The 14040-nt window shown below is 34.0% G+C and overlaps 1 protein-coding gene across 1 annotated transcript in view; it reads left to right on the forward strand.

Moving 5' to 3' along the window:
• Positions 1-14040, forward strand: part of LOC113400403 (uncharacterized) — a 31018-nt gene that overhangs the window by 5198 nt on the left and 11780 nt on the right. The window contains 7 exon segments of the mRNA XM_064217517.1: positions 224-314; positions 838-943; positions 1230-1323; positions 1421-1517; positions 1719-2054; positions 2134-2891; positions 12409-12492. Of these exon segments, the coding sequence (XP_064073587.1) occupies positions 224-314; positions 838-943; positions 1230-1323; positions 1421-1517; positions 1719-2054; positions 2134-2891; positions 12409-12492 (1566 nt within the window).

A 14040-nucleotide genomic window follows, 5' to 3' on the forward strand; every position in this document is an offset into this window, starting at 1 on the left:
AAATAATATCTATTTTAGTGGTTTTTATTGTATTCAAAATCTGATTATACGTGTTGATAAAAACCCTGTTTCGCCTATTAAATACTAATAATTGTAACTTGAAACCTAATTAACCTACGATTACACGAAGTAATATCATCGAGCAGACTAACCATTACTGGTTAAATAATGATTAGTATTATTAATATCATGTATAGTTATTTTATATTTTTTTCTTTATTAGCAATCTTCGAGCTATCATGATAGAAGAGTACGGGTTCCCTAAAACATTAACCGGAAGAGAAATTTGTAGAAAATGGGCGGCCACTTACGCTGTAAGTGTTTATTAACAATGTGACAATATTATTTAATATATTTTCAACTAAACAGAGCAGATCAAAAGTCCGCGACATTACCATACAGGGGAACAGAAAACTGCATGCTACGTATTTTTTTTATGTTAAATGTTTTTCATCTAGAGCCATCTATAGCTTATTCCAATCAAAGGCTAAATTTCATTGAATTTACATGATATCATTGGTCAAGACCGTAAATAATAATCTATGACATTTATTATGGATTCGCGAAAAAGTAGCTTTGAATGTCGAATAAGTAGTTAGCGAAACTTTGGAAGTTAAATCAAAAGATATACTCGTAGGTTGTCAGGCAAACTATTTGTAGTGCATAAAGTAGCAAAGCTATAAGCAAATCGCGTGGAATTTGTATATATGCTAATCTCTGCTAATTCGATTTGATTATGTTTTATATCTGATTTACTTTGTATTTTGATTTTTTTAAGACTGCTTGTGTTCCATACTTGATCATATTGTAATGTGATAATGATGTTAATTTTTATAGGAGTATCAAAAAGCGAAAGCTACAAATAACAAATCATGGGTTTATTACACATTATTCGAGCTGTATTTTGGAGAGGGCAGCCTAAGTCTTAATCCGTTGGTTGGTTGTAAGTCCTGTTGTTAAATCTTATTTAATTAAGCTCTCTGTTTCTGATGAATACGAGATGATGTGTCATGGTTGTACAGAAAGCAATACTTGAATATTAGTAAGGGCCAATTTTTCAATTGCTTGTTTTTATTGGAAGATTAAAGCGTTTGAAAAATCCTGCCCTACATAAAGAATAATATACACTGTGGCCTAGAATTTTGTAAATAGTAAATTTTATTGATGTATTATTGCTTATTAACCTTAACATACATGCTAGTTAATTTTATATGCATTTGCTTTTTCAGGGCAAGAAGAATGGGTTTTAAATTTGATAAGTGCAAGAACAGACTTAGACCATTTATTTAGGTTTACAACGAAGAATTCGGACGATTCTTGGCGGTATTATTCTTATAACAAATATATATTTTAAATAATAACACACATGCATACAAAACCTATATTATATATTGGGTACTAATGTAGTATACTCTTTCAGAGAAGTCGAACAGAGGCTGAGAACAATTGGTATTCCCTTAGACCACAGTTTGCTAGATCTACCAGAAATTTGGAAACATTTATTGAAAACGTTCAGGGTAATAACATTATTTATGAAGTTGAAGAAGTTGATATTAACTTCAAGTACATTTAATATTATGAACATATAAATATATATAATAGTCTATCTATCTTATTTAAAATTATACTAATAAGAAATAAGTATTATCATGTTATCGTTGACTGGTGGTACCCACCTAGAGCCTTGAGACCCTGATTATATGATTTATCTATTTCAGTGGAAACAAAAATTTGCCAACAAAGGTATTCTGAACGAACAATGGCCATACTTCGAAGCTATCGCCAAATACACTGAAATTCACGAGAAGCACGTAATTAAGGAGCAGAAAGACGATCACTTCGAAGAAGTGGCTCTCGATGATGACATAGAAGACGATATGAAACTGTTTGACCTGAAACAAAGATTGTCGCTCATCAAACCAAAATTTGAAGCCATAGAGACAAATCTATGCAGGTCCTGTTCCAACGAAGACGGTTGTGTTAGCATTTATAATCAGACCGATGACGATGGGTTGGACCTAGCCCATAAACTAAAGATCATTGGTGGAATCGAGGTGTAACTCTATCTTTATATTTTAATTTCGTTAAATAAATTTAAAGTTAAATTAAACGAATCTAAATTCTATTTTCCAGGTAGATCAGGCAGATACTTTACCATCACAAATATGCCTCAGTTGTGTTAAAGAATTAGAAAATGCATACAAATTCAGGAGAAAATGTCAAGAGGCTGACAGAGAACTTAGAAATACTTCATCCAATAAAATAAAAATTGAAATATCCGCCGACGTCAACCATCATCAGATGAAAAACGATGGCGATGATCACGAAAGTCAAGATTTTGATGTTGATTTACATTACGAAGACTTGGCAGAGGGAGCGGCGACTAAGTCAAAGCAACTGATCAAGGGGGAGAAGAAAATTATAAGGCGGAAAAAAATCCGCAAACTGAGATACGACTACTGGAAAGTGTGTGAAGTTTGTGGAAAACACACGAGAAACCTCGTCAGCCATCTGGACATGCATTCCATCGACAAGTGTTACTCGTGCGAAATCTGCGAGAAAAAGTTCAAGTTCAAGAGCGGCCTCATAGTGCACAGAGCCGTCCACAATCCGACTCCGAAGAAGACTTGCGAGGTCTGCGGGAAGAGCTTCCACATCTTGGCCCAGTATCGACGTCATTACGCCTACCACGCGAACGAGAGGAAATTCGAGTGCGAAACCTGTGGGAAGAGATTTAATTCGCTAGACATTCTAAGAGTGCACAACAGGTCGCACACCGACGAGCGCCCCTTCAGCTGTCCAGAGTGCGGGAAAACCTTCCGCACTGCGGGCTGCGTTAGCAGACATAAGAGGATCGTCCACAGAAACGTCAAACTCCTAAAGAAATAAACGTCGTTCTTGTTATTTAGTGTGTATTTGACCTCGTTATCGGTTGTGTTGAATTATTTATTAATGGTCTTTATCTCGCTCTTTGTTTATTATCGCAATTCGTTGTTTTTATTTCTTTGTTGTTATAAAATTTAATTTCAAACGCTTGAATGGTTTTACTTAAACTTGTCTATTAAGGGACAAATACTGATAAAAATCATTAGTACTCTAAATATGCATGTTATATTATTTTTAATAAAACCTAGCTTAAATATTTATGACTAAGTTTTGAGTGAAATACTTGTGCAATACGTAAGACCAGTACAATACTTTAACGTAACCCCATTATCCACGCAAATTGTTAGAAAATAGGACAGAATTAATTATATTCAAGTTTCGTATAACTTTACCGAGAGAGCGAAAACGTTACAAGCATTTGCTTTCATTAGCTTAAGTAACTAAACTGGAGTATTGTGTACTGTTGTAAAACAACTTGTTTTGTGACAAGTTTTCCTATTTATATATATATAAATATTAGTTAGTTCTGTTTAATTGAAAATTATGTGGAACAGGTTTAATTTAAAATTAAAATACAGGCCATCTATATGGAAATCATTTATCTAATCATATGAAATGACAACGCTTAGGATTACATAAATATCTGAGTTGCAATCATTATATAAATTTTTTACATATATTACACACATGCATTTTCTCATAACTCGTAAACACCTAATATAATATTATAAAACAATATTAACAGGGCAACGAGCTACCAATTTGATGTTGAAAAAAACTTCTAAAGAGTAAAAAAACTTCTAAGGAGTATTGAATAAGCAATAGTAAATGTTAAGCTACGATTTGTAGTATTTACGATAACTTTACTCTCTGACTATATGATTAGGCAAAGTCTGATATATCAGAAATATTAACAAATATACAACGATCCCAAATGCTAATGTATACGTCACCGCAGATTGTGCGTATTATCTCTGTTAGCATAACCGAAATTGTCAAGAGCAATGTCCTTTATATGAGCTGATGAGATTTTATTGGAATCAGGGTATGTACTTAACTAGCTTGTGAATTCACAATACATACATATGAAACCTACATATCTACCAAGCCACTCTTTAAACATCTGACGTTATTGTTTTCTACAATTAATCTGCAATAAATTTTACATAATAAGTACCTATAATACACGTTTATAAAAGCCACAGTGACTTAATGCATTCTGTCTTAGAGAGACGATCTGTGCGTACTTATTATATGAATATATTAACTAAACATGGGCTTATCCATCTATATTCAATTTAATTGAATGATTGTTGAAAGAAAAGCTTAAAGACAGTATTATAATCTCATAAATTACAACCTACATATGTAGATCTTAAATAAATGCAGTATAACCTGGACTATACTTAAAACCGTTATCGTTGGCGTTTTAAAGTTAAAACCACTAAGTCATAAGTGTAACTATTTATAGCATTGCACTTTAACTGCGTACCGTGTGTGGTTACGGTTACTCCAATAGATTAACTGCCTTCTTATATATAGGTTAGATGTGTTCTTCGGGCATTAATAAGCAATGGTTATTAAACGTTGATTGGCCGATAGTGTCCAAATATAAAGCTCTTTAGACATATGGAATGTCGATCAAGCACATCGAGGCATAATAAACAGGCGCATTCGTTCACCCTGCATACAAGGCGCAGCGGCATCGGCGCCGGCGCCGCATCACAGCTCTATTCAACAAAATATCATCCATCAGTTCGCGACCGACAGCGCGCGCGAGCGCAGCCTATTAGTATAAATTTAGAACTCGCTTCGATCTCGTATAACGTACAGTTAAAAACAAAAAAGAACAGTGCTTCCTAGTTTAAATTAGAAGTAAAAGAACATGGCAATCCTTAGTATGGTGAGCTCTACATTTTTTTAATATTTGTTTTTGATATTGTGGTACTTATTAAATGATAAATTGATACGTTATAAATGTTTCTCATCGATTTAATGTACGTAAAATACACAATTATAATGTAAATTACAGGCGACGTCAATAATTTTAATTATTTCCGTAAATAATGTAGGTTCCAATATAAGTTCCGTTAGAGATAAGTTAAGTATTAATAAATATCAATACAACGTTAATAACTAAAAACAAATATTTTTGTGTTTAGACAATTATATTCAAATGTCACGGGTTGAAAATAAAACATCGCCGTTCATTTAAATTTAAAAGTATAGCTACTAGATAAAATGTCTTACTTTAGAATAGAAGTTAACCAACTTAATTTTTATTCAATTTACCTGTATTAAATTTATAGGACATTTAAAATAAATTATAATTAGGTTTGTATGGTTGATCTTAGGAAGTGCCAGTCCTATTTTAATAATTTTTGCATTAGATGTCTTATCTTTCTTTAAATGCTCCTAACACAACATTCCGCTACCCTTAGAGCAGAACAATCTAGCAAGCTACTGGTATTGTGTGAATGAACTCATTATGTCTGTCAAACAGATGAAACTGTGGGACATAGCTAGTATTATATAAATGGGAAAAATTGTACGTACTTAAATTATGAAATAGGATAGTTTATTTTAATACTTGAACAATTTTTAAGGGTCGCTTACGCCTAACGAATCGGACTGATAAGGACAACATAGTGTCTTTAATAAAAAAGTTCAATCAGGTTAAGTCACTTTTGTTGATCTTTGATAATTCATAATACGATAACCGACAACCTTACAAAAATAATGTTTAATACCTTGGAATGTTTGAAGAATTATCACCTATGTATTAAGTTTACAAAAATACTTAAGTAAACTAAAATCGAGAACATGAAAGTTTATTGCCCCAAGGTTTTAAACCTGACGCATGCTTTTCACGCCTCATCGTGACACGAAATTGAGTTATTATGGGTACCTACGTCGTTTGCATATGTAATTAACGTTTTTATTGACTTTTCTTTTAAAATGCAAATATTTATTCAATACCTGAACTGGGCGCAGAGGTCGTATGAGCACATATTTTAATTTTAATTCATTTGCTTAAAGAAGTGAAGTAGAACTATGAACAACAAATAATCTACGTTACTTGTATTTCAAAAATTACATACAAACTCAAAGCTTTCATATAACTTACAGAAATAAAACATAATATTATATCACCTACCTACTATTTAAACCGTGTTTTGTGTTAGGACCTATATATTTACATGTGTACGCGTGTGTGATTTCATTATATAAGGATCTTTACATATAAACTAGGTATATATATTATTTTAGTTATGGATGGCTCTACAAAGTTGTATGTTACTAAATACCGTCATATAACTTACAGGTTTTGACGATCAATTATTTATATTTACCTAAAATATTAAAAGGACAAACTTTGTTTTCGTATTTACATATATCACTTACCTCTTCACGTCCACTAACAATACATAGACGCTATTCTGTTTTTCCTAAATATAAATGTAGATAAGACTTCACAGTGGGGTTTTAAGCCCGCTCGTCTGGATATATATAGCTCACTTATCATTTATTCTACCACCAAACAACAAGTACTTTTTACTACTGTTCCGGGTTGAAGGACGAGTAGGCCAGTGCGTTTGCAAGCACAAGAAAATTTCATTTTGCATCTATTATTTATCTTGTTTACTAAAACTTTGTGGCAAAATAAAAATTATAAAAGCTGTTTATAAAAACAACGCATAACAACAAAAAGAACAATGCACAAACAGGAAGACGTACAATACAACCACACATTGAACATAAATTGCACGAAGCTTAATGTAACACAGTACTCATCTTAACAAAAGGCGATAAGGTGAATCGATCCACAATATATTATGCATACTGCATTCTAACTTCAATGAAAATATCTACTTAATTATAATTACTTTATTCAATAATTATTACGGGATATAAATTGATAAAACAATAAAATATTAATGGGTATGTAATAATTCCATTAAATTATTTATTTATTAGTGAATTGAGATTACAAATTGTCGCTGATGAATACCTAAAAATAAGTAATTACATCCGCTAAATAAATTACAAAAAAAATATTTCTATTAAAGATAAACTGTAAAAAATAATAATAACTAAAATAATAAGTTTAAAAAACCTATTTTGAGAATTTTAAATAATTGTTAGCCGTTAATTACCACAGGAAAGATGTCAGATTTGCGTGACTCACATCCTTGCATTTTAGGCGCAATCCTGTGTCTTTGTGCGTAGTTGATCTGGATCCCGGCCAAGGTCTCGATTCCACATTTTATACTAAACTCCTTTCCCGTTACTTTTGTTAGTGCATTGCGTAGTACCTAACGTCATTCAGTCGTGACTAAAATATGTGTATGCACAAATTGCGTTCTTTGAATAATTTGAATTAATGGTTAATTCACGAATCTAACTTGAACGGAATTTTGATTCTTCTTTTATCCCTTATTTTTTTACATTTGAATACTTTTATACGTAACTAGGCTTCCGCATGTAAGATTTATTCATACTAGTCAAATGGGAATTGAACAATGATAATAAAATATTGTGTGTTATGGCGTTTGTAAAAACAAACTCAGTATCGCATTCATAATGTTCTTTAGGGTCGGATAATGTATACAATAAGGTTTTTTTTTTATGTTGGAGGTGGCAAACGAGCAGTAGGCTCATCTGATGAAAAGTGACTACCACCGCGCATGGACATCTGCAACACCGGGGGGCTTGCAGGTGCGTTGCCGGCCTTTCAGGAAGGAGTACGCTCTTTTCTTCAAGGTTCTCAAGTCGTATCGGTTCGGAAAAACCGCCGGCGAAAGCTGGTTCCACAGAGTGGTTGTGCGAGGCAGAAAATGTCTTAAAAATCGCGCTGTTGTGAATTTTCGGACATCTAGGTGGAGTGGGTGATATTTTGAATTTTGACGAGATGTCCGAAGGTGAAATTCAGCAGCCAGGATTAATCCGAACAATTCATCCGAACATTCCCCGTGATAAATTCTGTAGAAGATCTACGTTGGATACGGTCGAATGGAAGGAGCTGGTACTGGGGAGCACCTGCCCAGAGGTGAGAGCAGTACTCCATGTGTGACCGAATTTGTGACTTGTAGAGTTTTAAACGATGGGCCGACGTGAAATACTGTCTTGCCTTGTTTTGGCTTTGCCTTCCAATTGACCGCGGAACTGAACGAGGCTAGAAATATCGACGCCAAGTATTCCGATACTAGCTGTGGCGGCTAATGGAATGTTCTCAAATCGTGGAGATACGACAAATGGTGTTTTTTTAGCAGTTACGCGCAAAACTTGCACCTTTTCGGGGTTGAAATGGACTAGGTTTAGCCGGCCCCAGTTCGAGACTTTGTTTAACGAAGACTCGATTTCAGACACAAGTTTGTTCCGGTTTTCTTCGACATTTTCCCGAGAAATATTACCACGGCCGGTGTATGAGGTGTCAACGGTCCTATCTTCTGCATAGCAGTGAATGTTACTGATTTGCAACAAGTCATTGATATGCAGAAGAAACAGAGTGGGTGATAGAACGCAGCCTTGTGGAACATCAGCATTGACGAATTTTAATTCGGAGCATGCACCGTCGACAACGACTTTGATGCTCCGATCTGCCAAAAAACTGGTAATCCAATTGCATAATTTCCCGGGAAGCCCATAGGAAGGAAGCTTCGAAAGAAGCGCTTTGTGCCATACGCGATCGAAGGTCTTCGCTATGTCCAGACTGGCTGCTTATGCCTCCCCCTTGCTCTCAACTGCTTCCGCCCATTGATGAGTCAGGTAAACTAGAAGATCACCGGCTGAGCGACCCCGACGTCGGCGATGTTGTCGCAGTCTACACGCAGCCAGATAATCGATAGGTCCTGCCCTTCAAGGCTGCCGAGGCGTCGAGAGCAGATATCATCTCTGACGTAAACGCACACCCCAGCTCGTGGTACAAAGGAATGTTCCAATTTCTACCCGGGGTAAGAAAGAAAAGTCGTATCGGCAGGAGAGGATATCTGGGTCTCGGTAAGAAAGAGCAAGGCCGGCTTCGCCGTCTCAAGGTGGAATTAAACGCCGTTCAAGTTGGAGTTGAGTCCCCTTATGTTGCAGAAGTCCACATTGTGGGTGGTAGGGGTTGCCTTATGATGCCTGCTCCGCTTGCCCCGAACAGTGGCGAGCGCAAAATTGCCCCCCCCCCAGAATTCGGAGGGCAGCCTGGGCATCCCTGCTCAGGTGGTGTACGTCCTGAGCATGGGAAGCCCAGAGAGGGATTCTCCACCGCAGTCGCTGATGGTACCCTCCTGAGGTAATGAAACCAAATTCTGCACAACCATTATGTTTTGGGGGGGAGGGGGATCTGGCCTCCGGGACTCTCACATACCGGACGAAACGCGGTAGCATAGCTACCACTTTACGCCGATTTTAAGTGAAAGAGTGGTACTTCCCCGGGCGTGCCGGCCCATTCGGATGCAACCCGAAGGTATGCAGTGTGGCACTACCACTAGGGAAGATTTGATGTAATTAATGTACTATTATTTTAATAAATAAATAATTTTTGATGACACTTTAGATAGTATTTTCTTTTCCTGACTAGTCAAGAAACAAGAACAGCTTTGGGTAGGGTACTTTGGTTATATATTTGTTAATCCTCAACCACTTATATCATCAACCCACTGACCGAGACAGTAGCATATTTTCGAATTTAAATATTTTGATATTGTTTGTCGTGGGATGGGACCAGTCATTGTCTAGACACATTTGTCAGTGTATACGTATAAATCAGGCATCAGGCCTGGGTAAGTAATAGTATTTGGCCAGGAGTTATGTGTCATTTTTACACATAAAGAAATAAAATGAAAACGATAAATATATTGAAAGATTCTAGTGCTGATTATTTATAGGAACCAGATGTGACCGAGTGTGTTGTGCAAATTGAAAATTGTGTATCTGAATTTGAAATTGAAGCTGATGATGACTGAGTTTTGATGCAAGGCAATCAATTTCAGTCCGAATGAACAAATGCAGAGTCTTCAAGGATAACATTTCCAACTAAGGCATCGCAAGAGAATGACTCTTGAGAAGAATTATTTTGGTGCTAATCGTATTCGTTGGCATCTGTGTTAAACATCGCATGTGCAAGAACACCGCATCAACATCATAGAGCAAATGCTCGTAGTAAAATTAGCTTTTCCTGTTATTCTCAATAATTTTAGGACGCCAATGGATACTGTTTTCATATCAGTTATTTATAAAAAGTATTTTGTTACTACAAAAAAACACGGATGCATATAATGACACAATGAAAAAAATGTGATCCATAAAAGATGTGCAAGGCTTACTCATGTTTTATCTGCAAGAAAAATTTGTGAATCTTTAGGGGTTGCAATTATGTTGAAGTTTTATTTTATGTTTAATACTTTGATTTAATTATATAGTTAGTGTCGTCAATTTGTCAGTAATGAAACAAACAATTTAAAATTTTAAGTACTTAATCTCAGGGACGAAAATAGGTGGTGGTTTAAATTTAATATAAATTGTAATAAGTAATTGAATATTTTGTAAATTAAGAGTATTACTTATTATTAAATTGAATATAGTCCTATATTCAATTTAATTATAAGTAAGACTTTACAACGACGATTATGGTCCATTCTGTTGTGTCGTGTTGTTTTATTCACATGATACCGCATATTTTTGGAAGAGACGCTTGGGTTTCAAGTCATTTTTTGCAGACCTTAATGAGGTTAATATATATAAGATGTTTAGTATTTAAACAAAACTACACTTTACATAAACAGGAAACACTACAGGAAAAAAATCTGTTAATAATAACGAAGTCCCAAATATTGTACTTGCCTTACCAACGCTGGGATGAGAGATAACTAAGGTTAATGGGGTTAATAATATTTATTGACAGCTTACTTTAATGCGAGTATGGGTAATAAATTACAAATTGTAGAGAAGTATGTCATTATTGAGTAGATTAGCCTGCAGCTGTTGAAATTTATTCAAAGCATACTGATGCGAGCCTACCTACCTATTAAGCTTAGTAGGTACGGATGTATGTATGAGTTGGAACCTAAATATATAAGTAACTTGTTGAATCAATAGCTTTATAATGAAAGTATTACTATGTACATAAATTGTTGCAACGATAAATATTTTCTATGAATTTATTACATATTAGTATAGAATAGTAGAGTTAAATTATATTGTGAAATATTTTTTCGTTTTTCATAGACGTCTATAAAATAAAAAGTCGAAGTATGGAGTAAAGTAAATGAAACGCAGTTTTGTTAATATTTCTTCTTTATTATTATAAATTATAATTTAGATTGAAGAACTTTTATTACTCATAAGAACCTTACAGTTCAGAAGAGAACAGAACTTTTAATATGTAATAATATATAGTAAGGAAGTATATATATAATTATCGTAGTAGGTACACGCGGCACGCATACACAATAGAGAGGAGCGCGGGCGGCGGGGAGGACATGACGGCATAAGAGAGCGTTTGCCGTCACGGCATACGAACCGATCTAACCCCCACAATACGCCAAACGTGAGATCATAAAAAATAAAAAGTAAAGAGCAACACGATAAAAAATTAAAACTTTATTTTCCAGGTATAACTTTATTTATGTATATTTATATACTTCAACAATTGTAGCTTTACCCGGTATTATTAAAATACACGTAATTATCTACACTTATATTACTAATTAACTTGAGATCGTGAATACAATGGCTTAGATAAACGAAGAGTCGAGTCGCCGAGAACCACCCAGAAGTTATTAGTGGCGCGGCGGTAGAGAAAATTGACTTTAAAGCGACCGCGTGAGATAACATGACGCTACCTTATCAGACTTTTTGCTAAGTGGGCATGGGCTTATATTTATTTAAAGCACCTAAGCAAATACATTTGACATAGATGGACTATATAATATAAAATTAGGAGAAGGTTTTATTAAATAAAATATATTAAGCTACCATTATTAAGTAGGTATCGCTACATAGTATAAAACAAAAGTCGCTTCCCGCTGTCTGTCTGTCCCTGTGTATGCTTAAATCTTTAAAACTACGCAACGGATTTTGATGTGCTTTTTAATAAATGGAGTGATTCAAGAGGAAGGTATATACATATGTATGTATAATACGTGCATAATATAGTATAGAAACACTGATAATTTAAGAGGTTTCTAATGTGATGTCGTAAATAAACACTTTGCGCTTATATTGCAAACGCTGGCTGAACCCGACGAAATAGATCAAAATAATGTACTACAGTATTGTACACTTTAAAAAAGTCTACAAAAAAGTGTGCCATGGTATAGGTATGTCTATCTCTTAAGGATAGCCTACAATAACCGTATTTATCCTTTACTTTTTACGAGAATTAATGGCTTATTTGCGAAGTGATTTTAAGCAATACATGCGAAACCGGGGCGGGTCGCTAGTTTTACAAAAAAAAATCAAACTAATTAGTTAACATAATCAATAAAAAACTTTGAATATAACATAACATACTATTGCATCTCATGTGATCAGCTATTATTTATTTCGTCAGAGACTGTGGTGGGTGGCCGCCGCTCTACTGCTGGTTGCGACGAATACACAAGCCAGGAATGTCACGTAAGTAACGTTTTTATGTACCTTACTCTATTATGTATAAATAAAAATATGTTAGTACCGTGCCTGTGATATAAATGACTGTTTGATAGCTAGATAGTTGGATACCTACCTACTGATTATGCAAATCAAAAAATATTTTATTATGTCAAAACAAAATAAAAATTACATTTATTATTTATTTTAAACACAGTTGCTTAAGTTTGAAACTATATATAAAATAAAACACGAATATACCCTAAAATATATAATTTAATGTGTTGTTGTTTCCTTGTAGTGATGTCTAATAAAAACACTAGAATGTAAACAAACAAGTTATCCATGCATGCCACCATACGAGGTAATGAATGAAGAGCACGCGGCGACAGGTTAATTAAAAATAGTAATTAACGTATCTACAATAACGTACATAAAATACGAATAAAAAGTTATTACTATCAATAATATGTGGCTATTGTTTGTTTTTCATTATGTATTAAATATGGAACATTGATTAGAAGAATTGGATGTTTATCGCGCATAAACATTCTATGCATTAGTATAAAATTCTTAGGTATCTCATTACAAACTAACATTAATATTATAAAACTACTTATGTACGTAGAAGTTATTATTATAATGTAAGTATTATATAATATCATAAATGTTGTTAGGCTAATTTTAGCTACCGAACTAAAGTCAAATAAAACACTTATACAGGATAATATTAACTGTTTGTACATAAAACCCTTTACTTGCTGAGGTTGTTTGTAATCAGCGCCTGTAATGATGTAGCAGCACGTACCCAATCGTGACAAGTTTTAAATAACATGACATCGTTGCTGTCTTGGCTTGATTGTGATAAACTGCTTACTTATCTTTTCTTGTTTGATATTTAAAGTGTTTCATTCGCTAGTTACCTTGAGGGCAAAACCGAAACGAACCGTAAATAGAAATATCGTAGAACCGATTTAAGAAATGGAAATATTATCTTTTTAAACACAACTACTTAATTTAAATACATTAATTTAGTCGAAAATTGCTCTGAAAGTATTTTTATGATAAGTTCATAAGAACGTACTAGAAATTAATGATAATTATATTTAATGATTAACTAAAATTATATTATGTTATATGTTTTTGTGTATAGGGTAAAAACCAATTTTCGTCTAAAGAATCCATAGCGATTCAATAGGGAAATGCTATGCGGTATGATTTGTACAGTAGCTATATTTATTTGTACATAACTAAGATCTTAATGTAAATAATTGTTATATAAATACACAAACAATATTTTACATGAATATAAATGTACCAAAATATAGCTACTTCTGTAATTCTATTGAATAACTTTCGTTTTTATTCTTACGATAATAATTCATACCGAGTCTTTCACTTAAGTAAACTTGTAACCTTTTCAAATTCTAACTCAGAACAATTCCTTAAGATTTAATCTTTGAGTGGACTGTTCCTCTTAAAAAAAATAGGCTCCAACGACCAAGCCATCGTGAGACCATGACTGTAAATAGCTCGCGTCGACCTGAATGAAAGTTTTTTAATTTTTAAAATATT

This window comes from Vanessa tameamea, chromosome 17 (assembly GCF_037043105.1).
Source record: "Vanessa tameamea isolate UH-Manoa-2023 chromosome 17, ilVanTame1 primary haplotype, whole genome shotgun sequence".
Classification (NCBI taxonomy): domain Eukaryota; kingdom Metazoa; phylum Arthropoda; class Insecta; order Lepidoptera; family Nymphalidae; genus Vanessa; species Vanessa tameamea.